Source organism: Primulina tabacum, unplaced genomic scaffold (assembly GCF_025594145.1).
Source record: "Primulina tabacum isolate GXHZ01 unplaced genomic scaffold, ASM2559414v2 Contig1001, whole genome shotgun sequence".
Classification (NCBI taxonomy): Eukaryota; Viridiplantae; Streptophyta; class Magnoliopsida; order Lamiales; family Gesneriaceae; genus Primulina; species Primulina tabacum.
The window spans coordinates 1-22,916 of NW_027460040.1; the positions used below are offsets into that span (position 1 = coordinate 1).

The 22,916-nt window shown below is 37.7% G+C and overlaps 2 protein-coding genes across 2 annotated transcripts; both read left to right on the forward strand.

Annotated features, from left to right (window-relative positions):
• Nucleotides 1–15: 15 nt before the first annotated feature.
• LOC142535419 (uncharacterized) lies at nt 16–22,730 on the forward strand. The gene is made up of 13 exons (XM_075641777.1): nt 16–112; nt 195–267; nt 1,257–1,358; nt 1,608–1,706; nt 3,497–3,719; nt 17,307–17,758; nt 17,959–18,006; nt 18,829–18,900; nt 19,329–19,378; nt 20,336–20,696; nt 22,154–22,287; nt 22,364–22,423; nt 22,583–22,730. Exons 6-13 carry the CDS (start codon nt 17,708–17,710, stop codon nt 22,728–22,730), a joined length of 924 nt encoding a protein of 307 aa, XP_075497892.1. The 5' UTR covers nt 16–112; nt 195–267; nt 1,257–1,358; nt 1,608–1,706; nt 3,497–3,719; nt 17,307–17,707.
• LOC142535418 (uncharacterized) lies at nt 14,311–15,466 on the forward strand. Its single transcript, XM_075641776.1, has 3 exons — nt 14,311–14,633; nt 14,729–15,077; nt 15,191–15,466. The coding sequence occupies exons 1-3, from the start codon at nt 14,311–14,313 to the stop codon at nt 15,464–15,466; spliced, it is 948 nt and encodes a 315-aa protein (XP_075497891.1).
• Nucleotides 22,731–22,916: the final 186 nt, after the last annotated feature.

The following is a 22,916-nucleotide window of genomic DNA, read 5'->3' on the forward strand; positions in this document are numbered from 1 at the left end:
GGATGGGTTCTATTTACTAGAACTTGTGGATGTGATGAGCAAGGAGCTTGATCAAATGAGTACTTCCAGCACCAATTCACCCGAGTTAGAATTACAACGTGCTTAATTTTTGGTGGGTTTATGAAATGCTACTTCTCTGTTCTTGTTTGTATTTTATATATTATTATTATTATTATTTTGAGTGACTCAATTAGGGGTGAAAAATGTGGGATTATGACAAGCTCACAGTTCAAGGTGGCGGAGCTTGTTGCCCTTGTGTTTTGCCGGGTACTTATTGCAGCAACTTTATTGTTGTGCCTTTTAAAGTTGATACTCCATTGCATATTTGTGGTTGTGTGCTTACCAGACATGATATGGCTCTTTTGTATTTCATTGGGTTATGGGCTTGGTTTTATCTTCTGGTGGTTATTTTCAACCTTATTTTATGTTCCATTGTTGCTAAAATTGTAGCAGCTTACTCTATTAAATTTTGAATAATAGGAAGATGGGAAAAACAACAGAAAAAAGTGAAAAGTCTGGTCATAAGTGTTGTCGCCATAAATGATTTTTTCTTCTTGATTTTATATAATTGTCACCACTTCATGCTCGTAAGAGGACTTGGGATATTAATGGTGGAGTAAACCACTTCAATCAAATTACAAATTGATTTCAATATTGAAGATTCAAAGTGAGATTCTATCAAATGAAAAATTGAGTTCTGACCCCTTTTTGATTCAACAATTAACATGAATTTAAGCTTTTAAATGAACTAAAAGGGCTTAATAGAATTTTGGACTTCAATATGTAGAATTCCATTTATATCATTTTGAGCAGAAATAAATACGGTATAAAACTGTTGAAGGCTTTTCAGCTGTGATATGATGCAAAATTTTTAAAACATAATGAGAGGAAAGGACAACTTAGAGAACATAAGTAAATAAACTGAGAGAACATAAGTAAATATTAAGTGTGATTTTAATGAATCAAAATTTGATTTCTAATTCTTTTGCTTTTTGAAATAGTTTGAGATCTTTTTAGTTGCTTCCATGTATTTGGTATGACTTGAAGTATTCCTCTTTATTTATTTTTTTTTGATAGAAAACTAAATTTATTATGATAATATAATGTTACACCATTTGCGCGGATAAGTAATCCGCAACCACATTACAAGAAGTCTCTAAACCCAACACTATAAGTAATCCTCTTTATTTCAGTTTTGAGAAAAACAGTTTTCCATATTTATGGTCAAAGGTTACAAGGCAATGTTCACTTTCCAGGTGTGCGCTAATACATATAAAAGTCCAGTTACTGAAAAATGTGCCCGGAGGGAGCATGTGGTTGTCCTGATAAAAGAGAGTCGTGGAGGGCAAATGGCCATGGTAACTTGTTCTTTTGCGTAGATAAAAAATATAAACATCAAATATCTCAATACTTAACAGTATCCTTTGGGCTGATGGATGGTGTGATATCATGTTTTTTCCTTGTTCATGGATCACACATTCAATGGCAAATCCGACACAATATTTTTCAATAATTTCCAAATTTGTTTTTCTAGTGTTCACATTTGCATTCATGTTGCTACTTATTATCCATCATCTTGAGTTAAAACGAGCTAATATTCGTGGCAGGCATGCTGCACTTGTTTGTCGCATCCGCAATTATTCTACTCGCATCCGTAAAGATCACTTATTGTTTTGGTTTGACAGCATATCTGCAAACTTTGAAAGGTAAAATTCATTGATTTTATTGTGAAATCTTGACTGTTACCTGTAGCTTTATTGACTGGTTTATATTTCATCCTCAGGTGACAAAAAATTTGTGCTCCTGTAGTCTATTTGTCTCCTTCCTGTGTGCTGGAGATGCATTCTCATTTTCTTGATATTTTAATCTGGTTAATATCTATACCTCTTCGTTGAGGGAGAGGAGAGCTGTTGTCTGTTTTGCTTTTTGCCTTCATTTCGAACTTTATTTTGGTACCAGTAGGGAATTATTTTTTTCTTGTTAGGGTCTTGCAGGGGCACAGTTCTCTTATCTTTGTTGGTTTGGTCATGTGCTTTGTAGGTTCTCTTTTTCCTTTTGCTTTTCAGTACAAATGTTAATTCATCAGGTTTGCTTACTCAAGTGATACCGCCATTCAGACTTGTTTCTAATGTTTCTGTTTTTCATACTTCTGATATCAAATTTGCCCTTTCTGGAGTCCGCAGTCAAATTTTGATTTCCGGAATTCGCTTGTTCTCGATTGCAGAATTATTAACGCTGCAACTTTAGAGCATTCTTATGACGATCTGTTCTGGACGTTGCAGTAGGTTGTTCCTTTACAGGCAAAAACTTCGTTTCACTCTGTATAATTGAGCCTAAGAAATCAGTGTGATATGGTTTGCAACTGTAATAATTTGATGCTTAAACAAACACTATGATATCTTACTTTTTATGTGATATAACTTATTTCTTATGTTCAGAAATGCCTTCTAGTTTCTTTTTTTCTGATAAGATAAGAAACAATATTATTTTAACAAAAGATTTTAATTACAAAAAGGAGACCAGAGGTCATCGCATAACAAAGTAAGAACTGGAATCATATTAACACAATATGAGACTCCAATCCCTAAACAAATCTGACAGCGAAAACATTTTAAACTCCACATTATCATGGCCGATAGCAATCATATATTGTGGATGGACTGGATTGTTGCTCATCAATTATTGCGAACATCTTACCTTCCTACTTCTCTCCCTTTCCTTTCCCTATCTCTTACTCTTATTAATAATTTTTTTCTGGCTCTTTCTATCAACGTCCTTTTTGAAGAAAAATGGCTCTGATTAAATTGTTTGTGTTTGGTTGGCGTCTGGGGATTACTAAGGATAATGAAAATAAACTCCATGAACTTTCTGGACCATTATATGAGGTATCACGTTTGTAGGATGTCTAATGCAGAGACCTGCTTGATATTCTTTTTTCTTTTAATCCTTGTGCATATTTTGGTTTTATTTTTGTAAAAATTCTGCTGGTTGGCAAAGGTTGGCATGTGATATGGAACATATTGCAATCTCACCTCAATTGTAAGCATCCGTTTGTGTAAAATTCCCATCAAGGCATGGTGTAGATAGATCTTTGAAATGCTTCCTTTCCTCTTATGGTGAATTGTTAAGTATAATTCATCTACTTTGCATTTCATATTGTAGGAAAAAGAAGGTACAGTTAGATTCCCTCTCACGAAATCTCAATCTCATTTTGATAAATGCGTGTTTAAAATGAACGTGTTTTTAATATGGCATTGATTATGCACTTAAGTTAGGAGAGAAAAAAGCTACCTCACTTTTGTTATGGGTGCCTCCTAAATTGAAGGTTAAGGATAGCTTAACGTTGTCTTAACACCAGTTTCTTCCTGTTTCCATTATTGTATAATGTTCTATTTGTAATTATGATTGGATGTTCAAGTTTTTATACAATTCTGAAAGCAACTTTTCGAGCTCTAAATTCAGTATTACAGGGTTAGTTGTTCTCTCGTCTTTGCAGGTGGATGCTGCTGCTTTGTAGCATAATGTTGAGCGTAAGATTATAGATAACTGTTTGCTTCTCTTATTTTGATTTGATTGTTTCTTTGCTAGTAAAATGCTTGCTTCTCCATGATTTCAGTATAATAACTTCTTTGCTTGGCATTTACCTAGGATACAAAATATTCATATCTTGTTCCTCTCGAGATATGGGATCTTCGGCTATTTTAACGCACACTTTCAACGTGAGTGATTCACCTTTGCAAACTTTTTGTCGTTCATGTTGCTTTAGAGTATAAATCCTTCGTTGTATGACATTGTCGATCTCATCTTTACCCTTAAATCCATTGAATACTTGTCTGATATTCTTTTTTTGTTCCGGAGAGTACATGTTATATATATTTTTGTTCTTTACTCTCTTGAATATGACCCGTGGTACTATGGGATGGTTCGTTCAGCTTTTTTGGAAACCTCTAGCTACTTGTAATTTCTAGTTCAATTAATTTCTCTTGAGATGGTAAAGTGTTCGCTATTTGGGTCCAACGAAGAATATATGACCTAGGTTGCCACTAAAATATGTCATGCAAAAAGATGCTTTAGGGTCACCAGCCATATTTCGGCAAAAATCCTCCAATGCCCAAGAGAAAATATGAAACGGGAGAATATTTGAATGCATAGTACTTGGTGTAAAATTGGCATACATTAGCATACCTTTTAAAGTTTGTGTACACTACCCACTATTTGTAGCTATAGAGGTATAATTGGTTGAGAAATAATAACTCACAAGGATTTGAAGTTCCATCTCTATCCGAAAATATCGGGACAATCATTCGACATGAAAAAGAGAACATGTTCAATCTAGAATTCTGATGTCGATATTTCTCGCCATTGGGACGAAACTACAAATTAAAAGGATGTAAGAGTGGAGTCCAATGAGAAACAACCCTAAAGGTCTGTTTATTAGATGCGTCAGCCACTCCAGTTTATAAAAAATGAATTATTCTAACATTGCATTTATCATGTCAAGCCAAAGGCATATTTCATAATTCTTGACAGCATTTAATTCACCTTAATATATATCTTAAATGTGACAATTGGTTATTTTATATCAGCACTAACCAAATATTAATCATATGCTGTCTCTTAAGCGGAGTAATCGAGGACAACTTGGCAGACTAGTGTATTAAGTGCATACAGCTTTCAAAATAAATTGCAACTCCTAATATCTTGTGTGACATGGAATTATAGAAGCCTTACTATCGACCTTCCTATATGCTACTTTTTAAAATTTTCATTTTATTTTGCTTTTAATATTTCTAGGTAAATATTTTACGGAATAATCACCTTATACATCCATTTGATCTCCCCGTGATGGTCTAATAATTCTGAACACCTTAAATAGTTATTTGATTTCCATGATATCTTCGATGGAATTTGTATGATCATATTTTCTCATATTTTTTACTATTGTCTTTTTTATATTTTTCTTCATTAATATCTTGGGTAGAATTAGTTGGTGACAATTGTTGCTTACCTTAATCTAATCGAATTATTAGAATTGTTGGTTCAGTGGTGCTGTTTCAAAGAGTTGAGTCTTTAATGTTTAAAAAATCAGTGCTTTTATTATGTATTATCAAGCACTTAAATTCTATAATTAGTGAAGTGCAATTTAGAGTAAACATTAGGACGGAATTGTTGGTCTTATATGGATGTTGCTTTTTTTTCTTTCTGGCAGCAATGTAGTATTTGTTTGTTGACATTTAAGTTACTATACATTCATAAGGATTTAAATTATGCAGTTACCATCAACTGCATCCTTATGTACAATAGCAATTTTTATTTTATAATTACGAAACTTTTAAGGTTTAGATTCCATTGTCGCCATTAGAATACCATGGTATGTGGAGTTACTTTATAGTATGTTTGAGTGATAAACTAATAACGATTTGATTTTCGCTTATGTTTCAAAGGAAGTGTTTCTCACTGACTTTTTTAAAATAAGAATGCAAACCGTGGGGTTAAAGAAATAGATTTTTCTAGTCTTTTCATGAGATGGCTGATGCACGAATGCAATTTAGTTGAATACTGCCTTTCTTCCGGGGTCAAGTTTTAGAATGCTTTTATGTGATCAGATATTCGTGTTATCATGCAAACTTTTGTTTTAAGGGGAAAATTCTAGTTAAGTGCAGTTTTGGTGAAAATAAAACCCTTGCACAACCAGTATTCAATTCACTGGCTTGAAATTGTTGTGTATGGATCCCCTACAAAAGATTTGTGTTTGAGATTAGTTTTCCACCATATTTTATTGGTGTGCCGTGTGTGATTATGTCAAAGTAACTTGCTGTATGTTCTCTCTTTTTTTTTGATAATAAACTTGATAATATTATTAAAAAAAGAGTGTTTCTTTTACATGAAATGGACTAGTGGTCCACTACCAAGAAAGATAAAATCATGAAATTAGCAATAAACATAAGTCCAGTCTCTTAAAAGATCAAGTATCGATAAACTCTGAAACTCTTTAATATTTCCAATCCAATTTGCTATCTTGATCTTGATTTTTTCCCAACATTCTTCTGCGCTGTCTTCCAAATCTTTAAAGATTCTCTTTCTCTCTAACCAGATACCCCAACAAATGCCATGGATCACCACCCTCCAAAAAATTCTTCCTCTTTTGCCGACCCATTGTCCAAGATCCGTAATAAACAAATCTCGTGCTGTTTTCGGTATGACCCAAACCAATCTCATTTCTTCCAAAGCCCTAGACCATAATTCATTAGCAAGCTTACAATGAATGAGCATATGATCTTGTGTTTCCAAATCATTACGACACAACACGCACCAACTGGGAGAAAGAGCACAATTAGGCCATCTCTTTTGCATCATCTCGGATGTAGGTAATTTTCCAAGGATTGCCGTCCACGAGAATATTTGAATCTTTGATGGAATAGGAGTTTTTTCCAAATGATATGGTAAAATTTGAAATTTTGCACACAATTATTCGCGGAGAAGAATGAATGGAAAAAAGACTTGACTGTGAACTTCCCAGACGGATCCCCTTCCCACACTCGAAAATCATCGACCCCTTCCACCAAACTAACCCTATCCAAAATGCCTAAAAACGAAGACAACTGAACGACCTCCTCCTCTCGGGGAGACCTACGGAAATGCAAATCCCAAGAATAATCATGTGACACAGTATCGAATGCAACAAAATAAGATATAGGCAAATTACGAACCGAAGTAATACGAAATAAAGAAGGGAACAAATCCCGGAAAGCTAAATCCCCCCACCAAATGTCCTCCCAAAACCTGATTTTTGTACCCCCTCTAACCACTAATCTTAGTAGTCGGTGATATGTCGGATAAGATCTAGAGATGAACTTCCACGGACATATAAATGTCACATTCGTAGCCAACCCTGCATCCCAACCGTTTTCTTGTAACCCATATTTACTCTTTATTATTATTTTCCACAACGGCTCATTTTCAACGTTAAGCCTCCACCACCATTTTCCCAAAAGCGCTTTGTTTCTCAAACAAATATTACCAATACCTAAGCCACACCTCTCTTTCGGTCTACAAACTTGTTCCCACACAACCATATGACAATGTGATTCACCCTCATTTCCATCCCACAGAAAATCTCTCATTATCTTCTCCATCTTCCCCGCTACTCCTTTTGGTACCCTGAAAAGTGACAGAAAGTATATAGGCAAAGCATTCAATACCGCAGCAATCAATGTTACTCTTCCCCCTTTGGACAAAAATGCCTTTTTCCAAGTTGCCAATTTTCTAGTAATCCTGATCAGGATAGGTTCCCAAAAAGACACTTTTAGAGGATTACCCCCTAAAGGAACTCCCAAGTATATAATTGGCCATTGATCCCTACGACAACCAATCCTCTGGGCCATCTACTCCTCTTCAACTTCATCTTGACATAAACACAATAAAGCACTCTTATCCCAATTGATCCTTACTTCTGACATATCACAAAAAAAGTTCAAGATTTGCACCAAAAAGGTTAAGTGAACCTCCTTTTGAACGAAAAACAGTGTGTCATCCGCAAACTGGATATGTGATACTTCCACCTTTTCTCGGCCCCCTTCAAATCCTTGGATTAAATTCTCCTCCTTTGCTTTATCAATCAAACTTCCCAAAACATCGACTACCATATTGAAAAAATGGTGATAAAGGATCTCCCTGTCTAAGCCTTTATTTGCTTTAAATTTCCCCCTCGGTCTCCCATTTATCATGATGGAAAACGAGACATTAGATACGCATCCTCTTATCCATCCTCTCCATCTCTCTCCGAATCCCTTTTTCCCTAACACAAAGTCCAAGAAATCCCATTCCACATTGTCATACGCTTTTTCAAAATCAATTTTCAATACCCAACCTTTTTTTTTTCTTCTTCCCTTCTTCCACCAACTCATTAGCAATCAAACAACAATCCAAAATTTGTTTCCCTTCAATAAATGCATTTTGAGATTCGGATAATGTATGTGACAAAACTTTTTTCATCCTTGTAGCCAACACTTTTGCAATTATCTTGTATAAGTTCGTTGTGAGGCTAATGGGTCTGAAATCTTTAACCTTTAATGAGTCATTTTTCTTTGGTATCAAGCATATATACGATTCATTAGTTATCCCGTTTATGATCCCTCCTTCGTAAAATTCCTCAAAAACCTTCATTAACTCCCCTTTGACTACAACCCAACAATCCTGATAAAGTGCCAAAGTATAACCGTCAGGCCCCGGTGCTTTGCATCTGTCACACTCAAAAACCGCCTTCTTAACCTCTTCTTCGAGAAATGGTTGTTCAAGCTCAGCCCTCATATCGTCATCGATAGGCCTCCATTCTACTCCTTCAATCCCAAATCTTCTTACCTCTCTCTTACTGTACAACTGTTGGAAGTAATCGACAATGGCTTTAATTATTTGACCTTCATCCTCTATAACCACTCCATCCTCCTTTTCCAATCTACTAATTATTCCTTTGCTTCTTCGGTGATTAAGTAAAGAATGGAAGAATTTGGTATTGTGATCTCCTTCTTTTAACCATTTTATCTTTGCTTTTTGATATAACATTCTGTTTCGTCGACACACCAATTCTTCCAACTCCCATTTTATCAGTTTTTTTTCATTCACCCCTTCACCATTCTCCCTCCCCTCACTCTCCTTCTCATCCAATGTAATAATTCTGTTGTTCAATTCTGCTTCCCTCATCTCAGTCTTCCCAAACTCCTCGTCATTCCATAATTTGATCTCATCCTTAACAGACTTAAGTTTTCTCATGAATTTATATCCCTCCCAACCTTGAAGTTGTGGGCTATTCCACCATCTCGAAAATTTTTCCTTAAAACCCTTATGTTTCAACCACATGTTCTCGAATCTGAATGGACTCGGCCCCCATTTGAGTTTTTGTGTCTCCAAAACAATTGGAAAATGATCCGATGTTATTCGAGGCAAAACAGATTGCCTATGGTATGGAAATAACTCCATCCACCTTCCCAAAAACAAGAATCTATCTAGTCTGCTGCAAATTGGTATAGCCCTCAAATTTGACCATGTAAATTTCGCATTCAATAATGGGGGATCATACAATTCCAATTCCTGTACCAACATATCAAAACAATCCATACTTGTTGTCTGTGAATGACCGTTCATTTTCTCGGTCAAAGATCTCACAACATTAAAATCCCCTCCCAAACACACACATACCCCACACCCCCGCCAATTCATCCCAGAACTTATTTCTCAATCGTGCTTTGCATGGGCCATATACTGCAGTAAACCACCAGCTTTCTAGGTCTTTATCCTTTTCTATACAAACCGAAACCGTAAATTCCCCAATCATATTATCTGTGATGGATACCACTCTTGGATCCCACATCACCAAAATACCACTGATCTGCCGAGTGAAGGTAGATGAACCCATTCAACGAACCTTGATTTCCACACACTGGATATAAAACTTCTGCCAACAACTGCTTTTTTTGTTTCTTGTAGAAAAACTAAGTCAGGCTTCTCCTTGCGTAACATATCTCGAATGAAACCCCTCCTCGTTGCCGAACCTCCCCCTCTTATATTCCAAGAGAGAATCTTCATCTAAACACCTTTTCTCCCCTTGCACTTATTCCAACCATATTCAATCCAGCCCCCAGTTCCACCCTTTGTACTCCCATCATCTCCAAACATCCATTACCTCTGTCAAGTTCGGAAAATATCATCATTCCCCCACTGTTGTTATCACCCTTGTGGATTTTGATCTCCGACATACCCGACCTATCACTAACCATTTTATCTCCCTTAACCTCTAAATCCCTCCCCTCCCCCGAGATTTGTTTGAAGGAAAAAGACGAAGAAGAATGAAGTGAAGGATTGGAAAAATGATTATGAGAGTAAGTATTTTTGTTGTGTACCTTATCCGAGGTTGGTGCGAAGAAATCTCCTATGTCCTCCAATCCCAAGCTGGTGTGTGTCGTCGTGTCCGAATTTTCAGAAATATGGGTCTCGACGTCACTATAATCGCTTTCCTCTTCCGGCGCAAGACCTCGGTCCATTGTGAAATCCCTGTCCTCCCATGTACCATCCTGTCCCCTGTGCAATGATCCATTATCCATCCGCTGTGTATTTGTCTTTGTCACATCCTCATCCTGTATATTAAAACCACCATAATTTGTCCTTGATTTTCTTCTTGTATAAACTACTTCGAATTTCTGTTCTTGTTTGCTTGTATCAGCTAAACTACCATATCGCTGTGAATTTTCACTGTCTACTTTGCTCATTGATTGAACCATTCCCTTGTCGAAATCATCCACTCCTTTCGGACTAACCCTTTTGAGAATCTTGATTTGTTTGCCTCCGCGCACTGGTTCTGACCCAATTGTTTTAGAACCCTTAATCCCTGTCCTTCTCTCTATGTAAACACCTTCCTGTTGATTTCCAACAAACACTTCCATCCCTTGAATGACTCGAGTATTGCTGTATTTCCGTTCTTTGTATGTTGAAGGAAAATCTCCCCCCAATACCATATCTGTGCCATCTATTTTCTGTTGGGCAGCTTCTTCGTCACTTTTAATCTGTTGGTATTCTGTTGTGGCCATCGAATCCTTCGCTACACCATCTTTTTTAAGATGTCCAGTATCTTCATCAACTGGTCTTTTCACTCTACCCCAGCCAGCTATCACTCTTGCACCATCAACTACTACCTGTGCATAGGATCTTTTTTCGTAGATATCATATGCTGAAATGTTGATCGAATCAACATAAATGCGAACATTCAGAGGACCGCGTGGTGTCTGTATTACCAAAGAGCTATTAATGAATCCCCCTTCTAGTCCCACCACTTTGATTTTAGCAGCTGCCAAATCTTTGAGGAAAATAGTATCTTGACTAATATCCACCGATCCTCCACAACTGTCCCCTATATTTTTGAGCACATCTGTTGTCCACATATCCCATGGTAATCCAATAATCCTGATCCAACTGTTGCAACATTCAAAAACTTCCTCTTCCGTGTTGATGTCGCTCCTCCCATCGTTCAAAACTCAAGAAATCCTCTTCTCCAAAAAGCATCTATTAATTTTTCAAGTAGAATTCCTAATCCTCCCCGCTATTTGGGCCACCACATTGCTTTATTGCCTTGAAGGGAAAACCTCAATCTTCTTCTTCACCGCTTTACCAAGGGCTTCTGTTACCATTTCCCAAGATATATTAACGCATTCTTTTGTAACAATCAGTGCTTTATTCCACTCTTTACTCGAGCACTGTCGAAATTCTGAATGGGCATCAATGTTCCCGGCACCCTGTAAAGCTTGGATTGATCTTACCACGATACGAATGATTGCCGAATTTGCTGTTACCCTTCGGGTGGTATGCTCCTTCCATTTTTCTGTTGCTCAGAATTTTTCAACATAAAACACCATACATCTCCAACCCTCTTCATAACTTCCACTTGGAATTATAATTCGCTGCCTCTTGTTGGATCTCTCAAATTTTGACACTTCAATATAGCTTCCTCGATCATTGATAAATTTTTGCACAGATACACTGCTTCCCCCAATCTCATTATGTTAAAAGTTTTATATGAGTTCATGCATAGCATATAATAAATGTAAAATTGTAGAGTGAGATTTTTTTGAAAATGCTCCCTCCCTCTTTCACACCTCAAGATACCGGTCTCTTCTTCCGTGCATTCAACATCTCAATCCATAAATATTGTTGATCGTCCTTCCTACTGATAACGGCGCCGGCGGCTGCCCCCATTTAATTTTTTTACCTGCCTACCTGAAAATGCGTCGCCTTATGCTCGCTTTCTTTACTGGAATACTTGCCGCATATTACCCTCTCCGATTAACTTTCTCCGACATAACCGACCGAACTTGTTACGTTTTTTTTTCCCAGTACTCCGTCTAGCCTTTTGCATCCCTGTAACTTTGTGTTTCTGGATCGGAGCTTCTCTATTTCGTCGCCATAGCCCAGTGGAATAATGTCCCAGTCTGTTAAGCCAACGGTAAGAGAGGAAACGGTTAAGATTGAGTTTAAGACGTTTTCTTTAAAGCCGTGAACGGAGGTTCGATGATTCGGTGGTGTGAAAGAACAAGGAACGCAAGCTATATTCTTGAACTCGACCGCGAGGAGTCTACATGGATCAGCCCTAAACTCAATAACTTCATTCTTAATCCACAATCATGTGTGGACTTCATCGATTTAGGGGCAGAAGTGCAACAATCATCGCTTAGCGTTTTGTTAACAGAAGAGGCCTGTTTTTTAGAGATATCAGATTCAATTCAACGGGGAAGAGACAGAATATCATCGTACCAAGTGGTTTAAAAGGCTCTAGGATGGATTAGGATATCTGATATCCTTATCAAACTACTGTCTGGGAAGTCACAGAGAATGGAACAAAAACCGATTGAGTATGGCAAAGCCAGTATCAGAGATAAAACTACTCAGAAGTTAGCTCAGAAGGTCGAACGGATTCACAATCAAGGAATGCAAAAGGTTAAGGAGGACAGTGACTGGAAATTTACAGAGAGAGATTGGCATGATGCCATTATCATCACTAAAGGTAGGGTCAACGTATCGTGGGTCACAAGTTGAAATTATACTAGGGAAAGACGTCAAGAGGAGGATCGAAGTACATCCGTTTCAAGCTAACAAGCGGTTTGGTGGCCAGAATGTACCAAGGAACTTTCGTTTTATCTCAATCTGAAAAGAGGATTTTTCGAATTTGGAGTGGCTCTGGATTTCGAAGAATGGAGGCCAAACATCAATTCAGCAGATTCGGTATCAAGTGCTGTAACAGTTGGATTAAGATAACGGGGTTACCATGGAACTTATGGACGCTGGATAATTTCAAAGTGATCGGGGCACACTGCGGGGGTTTAGTGGAGGTTAGCAACGATACAAGGAGACTCCGAGATCTAGGGGCAGCAAAGATCAAGGTCAAAGGAACAAAAGATGGGTTTCATCAACAACAAAATTTTGATTCCATTTAACGGGGTCAATACGGAACTCAGAATTATCACCCTTTTGATAGTAAGGCTTACGAGACTTACGAAAAGCAGACATACGCCCAAGTAGTGGTTAATGGCAAGAGGACTATGGCAGGTTGGGGAAATTCAAATATATGCAGGACTTTGGAGAAAATCGAGACGCCACCCGCACATCCACAAGGTATTGATTGAAGAGGGGCAGGGTCTTCAGTCTACGGCCAAAGAAGATGAAGAGCATTCAGTCAAATCATTAACTTCAGCTCAACCGACTGAAAGGAAGGTGGGAAAAATCTTACAAAGGATCTCACCCAAACAAATTGAGGATTTCAGAAGATCTCCTATCCATTCATTACCTAACAGAGAAGACAAAGATTCGGGCACACAAAATAGCGAAAATGGACCTACCTCGGTATTGCATACATACCGACAGATTTATTGCAAAAAGTCCAACACAGCTAACAGAGACGTTTCTGGATTAAATGAGGACGGTGGTCAAATCAAATCCGATGAGCGGAACAGGGATGAATCAAGAAAGACAAGGGAGCTTCAACATGAAGATTTCGAAGATAATATCGACAACGACTCAGAAGACGACCTACTGGACGATGAGTTTGATTTTAGTGATACGGCCAGTCACGTTTCTTCTCAATCGGAGTCCTTGTGCAATAATGATGCAGACGCAATGGACATCACAGGGTTGTTCCTTCAAGAGGAAAAAATAGAGCACATCCCAGAGCCATCTATTCTCGATAATACCAATCCTTTAGTGGGAAAGGTATTTTCCTGCTTTCAATCATCGGGTTTTAATCATTCCTTCAAACTCAATTCTTTTCTTCCTGCGTATTTTTGTGCCTTGGGATTGTCGACTGGGATATTGGGGGGGAGAGAGGGGCCAAACAAGTTCACTGATCAAGAATGGTTCCGAGGGAAACACTTACATAGGTGATGAAGGGCTGGTGAAATTAAATGGAATGAGAAATCTTCGGGAAATGAGTACTATTTTAACAGATGAAATTGAAATGAGAGAGTCTACGGGAAGTTGAGCAGAGAGCTTGTTAGGTTGAAATGTGGGATCAACTATAACAAAGGATCGTCTTAGAGGTGCTCCAAACGTTGTTTATGAAGATATGCTCTTGGAATATTAGGGGGGGAAGGTCGGCGAGAAGGCGGGAGTTAGTGCGCTTGGTTATTCGAAAGGAAAATCCGGACATTGTGGTGGTGTTAGAAACGAAGAAGATTGAAGTGGATCGTCGATTTGTCGCAAGTTTATGGAAATCCAGATTTGTGGATTGGGTTAGTTTACCAGCGGAAGGGACGATCAGGAGGCATCCTAGTTATGTGGGATCCACGAGTGGTACAAGTGAGCGACAATCTCATTGGGAATATTTCAGTTTCAGTTCAAATAAAGTGGAAAGAGGGAACTAATTGGTGGTTCTCAGCCATTTACGGTCCATGCAACCCAAGAAACAGAGACTTATTTTGGGACGAAATTGCAGGGCTGCATTCCATTTGTTGGAATAATTGGTGTGTCGGCGGAGATTTCGTCGTTCGGAATTTGAGTGAAAAGATGAACAGCACCACTTATACAACCAGTATGCATTGCTTTGATGCATGGATCGAGGAATTGGGTTTGCACGATCCTTCGTTATTAAACGCGAGGTTCACTTGGACAAACTTCAGGGATAATCTCATTTGTTGCAGACTAGATAGGTTCCTTATTTCTGGGGGGTGGAAGGACCTTTTCCCATATATAGACTAACAGCGCTGCCGAGAATCACCTCTGATCATCACCCGATAATATTTGACACAACAAGGTTGAAATGGGGACCATCTCCTTTCAGATTCGAAAATGTCTGGTTGACGCACAACAATTTTAAAGAGTCTCTCGAAGATTGGTGGGGCAGTGGGAACACTCAAGGATGGGAAGGTTATAAGTTTATGATGAAACTCAAAGAAACAAAAAACAGGGTTCTACTTTGGAATAAAGAGGTTTTCGGAAATGTAGATTACAAAATTTCGGAATTAAGGAATAAGATTAGCCGGCTAGACGAGCGAGAGGCGGAAGGAATGTGGTCAGAGCAACTAAATGAGACGCGAAGAGAGGTGAGTTGGAGACAATGATCATTCGAAAATTACAGATGGAGAGTCAGAAGGCAAAAGTAAAATGGTTGAAAGATGGGGATCAAAACTCCAAATTCTTCCATTCTCTTTTGAAGAGTAGGAGCAACAAAGCGACGATAGACAAGATAGAGTTGGAGGATGGGTCACTGACTTCAGATGAATTAAAGATTGAGAATGAAATCATTGGGTACTATAATAAGTTATACAAAAAATCAGGAGGGGATGGATCGGGTTTAGACGGGGTGGAATGGAGGCCAGTTACTTTGATGAAGGCCGAGCAGTTGGAACGGCCTTTCTCGGAGGAGGAAATCAGAGGAGCGGTGCTTGAATGTGATGGTGCAAAAGCTCCGGGCCGGATGGATTTACTTTAGCATTTTACCAAAAGAGTTGGGATACGATTAAAGATGATCTACTCAAAGTGTTTGGTGAATTCTACGACGACGGTATCGTCAATGGAAAAACAAACGAAACATACATTTGCTTGATCCCAAAGAAAAAAGATGCAACGAAGATTAAAGATTTCAGACCTATCAGTCTAATCACAAATTTGTACAAAATTTTGGCAAAGGTCTTGACTAATCGATTGAAGAAAGTTATGAGCAAAACAGTGGCTGAAAATCAGTGCGCATTCATTCGAGGGAGACAGATTACAGACTGTTGTCTCATAGCTAACGAAGTTGTGGAGGAGTACAGAAGGAAAAAGAAAAAAGGATGGATACTGAAAGTCGATTTGGAAAAGACATATGACAACGTGGACTGGCGATTTCTAGACTTTGTGCTTCTAAAGAAGGGCTTTGGGGTTAAGTGGAGGAAGTGGATCAGGGGTTGCGTTCTAATGTCTCGTACTCAATTTTTATCAACCATAGACCAAGGGGGAAAGTTCAAGGGGGGAAGGGGTCTCAGACAAGGAGATCCATTATCCCTTTTCTGTCTCAGACAAGGGGTCTCAGACAAGGAATTCGACTTTCAGAAGCCCTTGGAAGTTTATTTCTCGGTCCCATTCTTCTTGTCAACACTTGATTGGCACGGCGCTAAGGGGAGGGAATTTACTGCGGTTTTGGGAGGATTCGTGGGTGGGTGGGTTGTCTTTCAAAGATCGTTTTCCTCACCTTTTTTTACTCTCTTCATCTTCAAATAAACCAATTGATCAATTTTACTCTGTTTCAAATAGTCAAGGAATTACGTCCGTCCAGTGGGATGTGAGGTTCAGGAGAGGGTTGAATGACGTTGAGTTGGGTGAGTACACTTCCCTTCTAAGTATTTTAGAGTCAGCTTCTTTGAGTGTGGGTTCTGTCGATGTCAGGGTTTGGCTAGGGGAGCCATCGGGTGTTTTCTCTGTCAGTTCTCTTTTCTATTCTTTCTTCCCAAGTTTGGCTAATCTATCTTTCCCTTATTTCACAAACATCTGGAAAGTACCGATCCCACAAAAGGTAAAGGCTTTTTCTTGGATAGTGGCTTTGGGCAGATTGCAAACTTGTGACAGTTTACAGAAGAGACAGCCGAGTACCGTTCTACGCCCACAGTGGTGCAGCTTGTGCAAGCTAAGTGAGGAAAACCAAGACCACCTGCTGTTACATTGTTCTTTCACAAGACGAATTTGGATCAAGGTTATGCAACACCTGGGATTCGAGTGGATTTTTCCAGCAGCTTCAAGAGATATGTTTGTTGTGGAGAACGGATTTCTCAATCAAAGGGGAAGAAGAATTTTTTGGTACATCATTGTACATTGCACCTTTTGGTCGATATGGATAGAGCGCAATAACATAATTTTCAACGACAAAGAAGACTCGTCGGAGGAATTATGGGAGAAGATAAGATTCACAGTGGCAAAATGGACGACTAGTGTGCCAGTGTTTCAACATTTACTTCTCTCCGACCTAGTTAGGGATTGGTGTTTTATCTACTTATGAACTTGTTCTAGTTAGCTAATCAGTGGATGGACTGTGGATTGCTCATCCACTAGCTTTGTAATATCAATTATATCACCTTAATAAATTATTAGTTTCTGATAAAAAAAAAAGTTTTATATGATTTAGGATTGATAATATAATCACACATTATTTTCCTCAGCCAGTAAGCACTCTCACGATCTAGTTCCAGCATGTAGCTCGCATTCCGAGTTTTTTCTGTCACAGATAGAATCACCCCTTTTTCCCAATGAGATTAGAAATAATTTTTGCTCTATTCTAACCTCTTCTACTGCCTTAGCAGCCTGGTACTTACTACACTCCATCCTTAACATATCTGAGTATGGTAAAAAGATTCGGTTATCTGAATGAGTGGCTTTAATTAGAAAGGAACTCAGTGAAGGTCTTTAGACAAAAGAAATAGAAATGGGTATTATCTGGATGAAAAGATTTTAGTAAACCGCCGACAAGGACGGTCGGAGGTGGTCGGAAATGTTCGATGATGGGTGGCGAAGAACGGCTGAGTTCAGTAGATTACTTCGTAAGAGAATACATCCAGCTAAAGTGACAATCGGAAAGGGTAGGCATTTTTTGAATTTTTCTCTCACACTCAAGAAAGGTGCAAAAAATGAGAATATGAATGTCGCCGACGGCCGTCGGCCGGCGCCAATGATTGAGGAAAAGTCGATCGACAAATCTCAGTAGATGAAGGTGATGATTGAGCAGTGGAAGAACCCCAATGTTCGACGTCTGAAGGTGAGAGTGTGCATTTCAAAAAATTCTCTCACTAGACTTTTTAACTTTTTTAACTTACTGCTTACTGTATGTTCTCTCAGAATATGAAAATTAATCTTTGATTCAGAGTTCAGAATGCAAGAGTATAATTTTCCTTTAGCTGTCGTAATTCTTTTCCGATGATTCTATCCAGTGTCCTGATGTTGGGAAATATACTTCAGGTCTGCTTTGTGCTTATCTCATGCTACTTCTCCAAGAGAACCTCTCTGGTAAGAACCCATTATACCTCTCATTTTTGTATTCCTTTAATAACTGCAAGAGTTCTTTTCAAACGTGTGTATTTGATATTCTCTCTTAGTTTCTTCACTTATACCCAACCCTAAACATAACAACTCTGCTGTGTAGAAGCATATATGAGAGTCTTTTCTCATCAACTCAAAACAGAATAACTCAAGTGTGTTGAAACATGGCTATTAAAGTTCACGTTGTATTTTTCTTTTGATTTCTTTTGTTATTCAAAGCTGTTATGGTGGTTGGAAAATATCTAATGGTGCTCACTCTACTGTTGATATAGTCAAGAGTATGTTGACCATGAGAAGCATACAGGTAGGCATCTTGTTGCGGTTCCAAATTTGTAGTTTTGGAAGTTGGAATTTCTTACTCTTAATATTTATGGCCATGTTTATAGACTTGGTAATAATTGATTGGTGCTTTAATAATTCACAAAGTATGTGGAAAGGAAGGGTTGCCATCCCATTATCATAAACTGCGAATAAAATGGTGAATTTGATTTTTGCGTCATTCCCTGAGATGCAAAGCTTGTTATTTTTGTGCTTGTTTCCCGTTGCTATATGTCATACTGGATGACTGTGTTAGTTATTCTTCCTCGTGTATCTAAGCCTGCAAATTTGTTAGTTTGAATGAAATTCTTGGGATCCAAAAAAGATTTTCCTTCATCTTAACAGCTTTTCTTTATTTTAGCTTTTGAATTCAATTTTAATGGATTACATTTTAAAAGGGTGTTTTCACGTGTTTTCAATTATTGGAAGGATCCAGATTGTATCTTAAAAGCATTCGTTTTCTTGCTGCAGGGTGATCTGCAAGATTTTTTGTATCTTCGGCAGAATGTGTTACCAGCTGTTTTAGCTATACTTAACTTGAAGGTACATTCCAAACTAGGTACAGTGGCTTTGATATTTTGAAGTGATTTGATGAGATTGATCATAAATTTTAATAACCAAGGAATTTTTTACAATCTTCAAATGATTCTCTGTGAAAATTCCAGTCTATCTGCAAAAGAAATGAATCGCATCAACGTATAGATTGAGAGACAATATATGTTGGACATATTCAATTTTGTCCATCAATTTTCTAAACCCTAGTACTACGTCCTTTTTGTATCTCTTTACTTCTTTGCTTTTCTTTTATACATGTATAGGTGGTGCAGGATGTTGACATTATTTAGAATATTTTATTGACCTCCTAATTACATATGAATTCACAACACTGAATGAGCGGTTCGTTGTGCTGCTGCCGGCAGCTGCATATGCCCTTTCGACTGGTTCTACCCCTTTTCTGTATGACGCTTCAGGACTTCTGCCATTGCTCTATGCTACTGAGCCTGTGGAGGAATTGGCCAAGGTATTATTCTTGCAAATCCATCCTTATAAACCTTTTGATCTCACGTATAATGGCTTATCTTAAATAGTTGTATCCGATGTCTGGTAGATAGAGGAAAGTCCAAGTGATTTTTTTGGAATGCTCCGTGATGTTCTTGCGAAGATTGATATTGATTCTGGTCCAAAGGTGTCACATACTTCTATTTTTTTGCTACTTTTGAAATTTTAATAACTGATGGATTTTCACTGTCAGTTATGATAAATTTGTAGGTGAATTTGTCCAATAACTGCCAAAATGTACGATTGCCACTGAATCTAAGAGATCAGCTGCTTCATGAAATAGAAAATCACGTTCTTGAATGCACAAAGGAAGCAGAAATTGACAAAATGCTGCTCTCAGAAGTTATCTACACATGCGCTCTCTTAGCTAATTTCATGTTCTGCTCATATACAACAAGGTCAATCTTCACTTTCATTGATCCTTCCCATTCTCCGTTGCGGCAGTAGTCCTTTTATATGTCCCATGACTTAGCGTAAAAGCTTTTGAACTGTGTTGTATGCTCCTCTATAAACTTTTAATAAGCTCCAAGTAATTGGGGCTTGAGACAAACCTGCACATGACGGTGTGACATTGTTCATTGCCTACATGGTTACCCATCACACTCTTGTTATGGTTTGATTAGAAGGTCCATATTTTCTCAATCACTTGATTGGGGATGCCAATTTTATTCATTCCATTATTTTTTTTGCTTTCGCTAACAATTTATAGGCTTTTTGTTTCAATCTGATCTTAGTCATTTGTTTAGTCAAATATAATGTTTTTGTGATAAATTTATTGACACGTTGATTCTCTTTAGCACTAGTTTGCATATTTTATTATTTCCTTCATTTTTCTCAAACGACTATAATTTTTTATATATATGTTTTCAATATTCTGTTGTATTCTCACAGTGTTTCACATTTTTTCTTTCACTCTCAGGATCAAAGAAATTCCTCGTTTCTTTTCTAAACTGGGTGAATCGTTGTTAGGATATCTAAATCATGCCATTTCAATTGTGGAGAAATATTACAATGATGGTTTGTCTGGATGTTTGGAGTGGAACTCCATAATTATTAACATTGACTCGACTGCGACTTCTTTTAAAAGTTTCACTAGCTCGCCTTTTCTTAGCAATTGCCAAGAGAAAAATATTGCAAGTTCTGGATTTTATTTTGAAATTGTTCAATCTTCTGAGAGGCTTCTGAAAGCCCTTGCAAAACTGTATGAAAGATGTTCAGAGTGCAGAAGGAATTCTCAAGCAAAGCCAGACTTCCTCGACTTATCAGACACCCACTCCATTGTTAGTATCAATCTCAATCTTTGTAGGATTGTCTTCAAGCAGAGTGAGTGGAAATGCATCTGGACATAGGAGCCGAGCCCTATGAAGAGTTGGGAACAATAGAGTGTTAAGTATGGTGGGTCTGCTAGCTATAAGATTAGTCTCCCTGAATAAAACCGGGAGACCGAAATTACCTTCTTGAGGAGATAACAAGAAACCTGAGACATAAATCATTAAGAGAAATATGAGTTTATTTCTTGTTTCCTTTTCAGCTCGTTTCGGTTTGTATTGATATGGATAGCCATCTTTCTCCCAGAAAATATCGATTGAGTATTTAGGGCTATTGTAGTTGGTGCAATGACGAGTGTTGGCCCTGTATTATTTTTATTGATAGCCATTGCAGAGGATTTAGAATGATCATTTAATCTAATATTAACACCTTTGTGCTTCTCGATTGGGCTGCGAATAAGCTTCCTCTAGATTTGCAAGGAGAGGAAGCCAAAGCCCTGATCACTAAATCGATGTAGATTGTGATCAAGACAAAAAAAAATATATTGATCCGATACTTAGCGATACATTTCCTTAGTTTCTCAATATCCTATGGACATTTCATATCATTTAGCCTACAGTAATCAAGTTGCAAGAATTTTGAGTCCAACTCACTACATTACACCACAAGAGGGCGATCTCTTTGCTGTGGTTGGAATGTTTGCTTCATTGGCTTTTAGGCTCGAGAAGAATTTGACACATCCAGATAGTTCTTGATTCTATTCAAAACTTCTTTAGCCGCCACACAACGCAAATAGGCCATCAGCCTTCTATCATGGAATTGATGAGCAAAGACTTGACCTTAGCATCTTTAGCCTCCCATTCCTCATAGCTTGGGCCGTTCTATGCGATGCAACCTTCGTCATTGTGATGCATCCCAATTTCTTCTGCCTGCAATATGCATCTCTATAAGTTGAGACCAAATAGGATAATTAGCATTATCCAACTCGATCAAATTTGTTGGAAACAAAATTTCATGAACAGTTGCTATGAATTGCTTTTTGCCATCAAGAGTGTCCACATTTGCTTTTCCAGACATGATGTAAGAACTAGATGAAAGATTAAGAAAGACATGGCTCTAATTCAGCCGAAAAGAAAGAACAATTGCGGTTTCTACTCTCTATACCAATACAAATTGATAAATGGTTGAATGATCTCCATATATACTAGGGAAACCTATACACAATATACATAACCTATTCTTTAATAGTAAACTATACAATCAATAGGAATCACTCATGCAATTAATATTTTGATTGTCAGACATCAAAGCCTATCTAAAAAGAAAATTTATCGATACAAAATATTGGACGGCTAATTTTCTGACTCTAATACATCAAATTCTATTTAAAATGAAAATATGATAATGCAAAACATTGTGCGAGCTATTTACGCTTACTGATTTGTTATGTTCTTCACTTTGTATGCAGGTTTCTATTGTGAACCATACATTATCTCTAGCTTCCAGCTCCTCTGACTGTCCACTTCCGTTCTTTTCTAAAGATACAATTGCATGTACAATTCAAACTATTGTGGATGGCTTCTTGGATAGGTTCAACCTTCTGTTAGTTGTCTATATTTTTTTCCATGTTTCTTCTAAAAGTTTGAGTGTTCTATTATTGATTGCTTTATTCTTGCAGTGAGGAGCACTCTAAAGTTTCGAACTTGTTGACAAGATTAACATCTTCAGACTGGACAAAGTATTTATGGTGATTCTTCAAAACTTATATTTCAAGCTGTTTTTTTCGTTATTATATTATCCTTTCCAGTAATTTTGTCTTGTGTATTTATTGTTGAGTGCATATTTTTAAAATAAATGACACCTTATTTTGTAGTTTATAGTTGATCTACATTACAAGATCGCTGCTGCGGCTCATCATTGGCATAAATGCAACCATTTGGCCGGCACTGAGGTGCTCGTCAATTTGCTGCAACCATTTGGCCGGCACTGAGGTGCTCGTCAATTTGCTTGGGCATAGAGCTGTAATTCCTAGTACTTTTAAGTGAGTATTGCTGTGATATAAATATTAGGAATTACTCTACTCCATTATTTTGCTGTTTGGGAGGCATATAAATATGTTGCATTTTTATCGAAATTTTTTGTTAATGTTGAGTCGTATTATACCATGATATGTTTGTCGATACAAAGAACATTTTATCATATTTTTCTGAATACAATTTTAAGATTAATGG

Coding starts and splice junctions, on each gene's coding strand:
- LOC142535418 (XM_075641776.1), top strand. CDS start 14,311: ATGTGGGATCCACGAGTGGTACAAGTGAGCGACAATCTCATTGGGAAT. Junction 14,634..14,728: donor CCTTCGTTATTAAACGCGAG/GTTCACTTGGAC, acceptor TCCCATATATAG/ACTAACAGCGCTGCCGAGAA. Junction 15,078..15,190: donor TAAATGAGACGCGAAGAGAG/GTGAGTTGGAGA, acceptor TCTCTTTTGAAG/AGTAGGAGCAACAAAGCGAC.
- LOC142535419 (XM_075641777.1), top strand. CDS start 17,708: ATGAAGGTGATGATTGAGCAGTGGAAGAACCCCAATGTTCGACGTCTG. Junction 17,759..17,958: donor CCAATGTTCGACGTCTGAAG/GTGAGAGTGTGC, acceptor AATATACTTCAG/GTCTGCTTTGTGCTTATCTC. Junction 22,424..22,582: donor ACATCTTCAGACTGGACAAA/GTATTTATGGTG, acceptor CTACATTACAAG/ATCGCTGCTGCGGCTCATCA.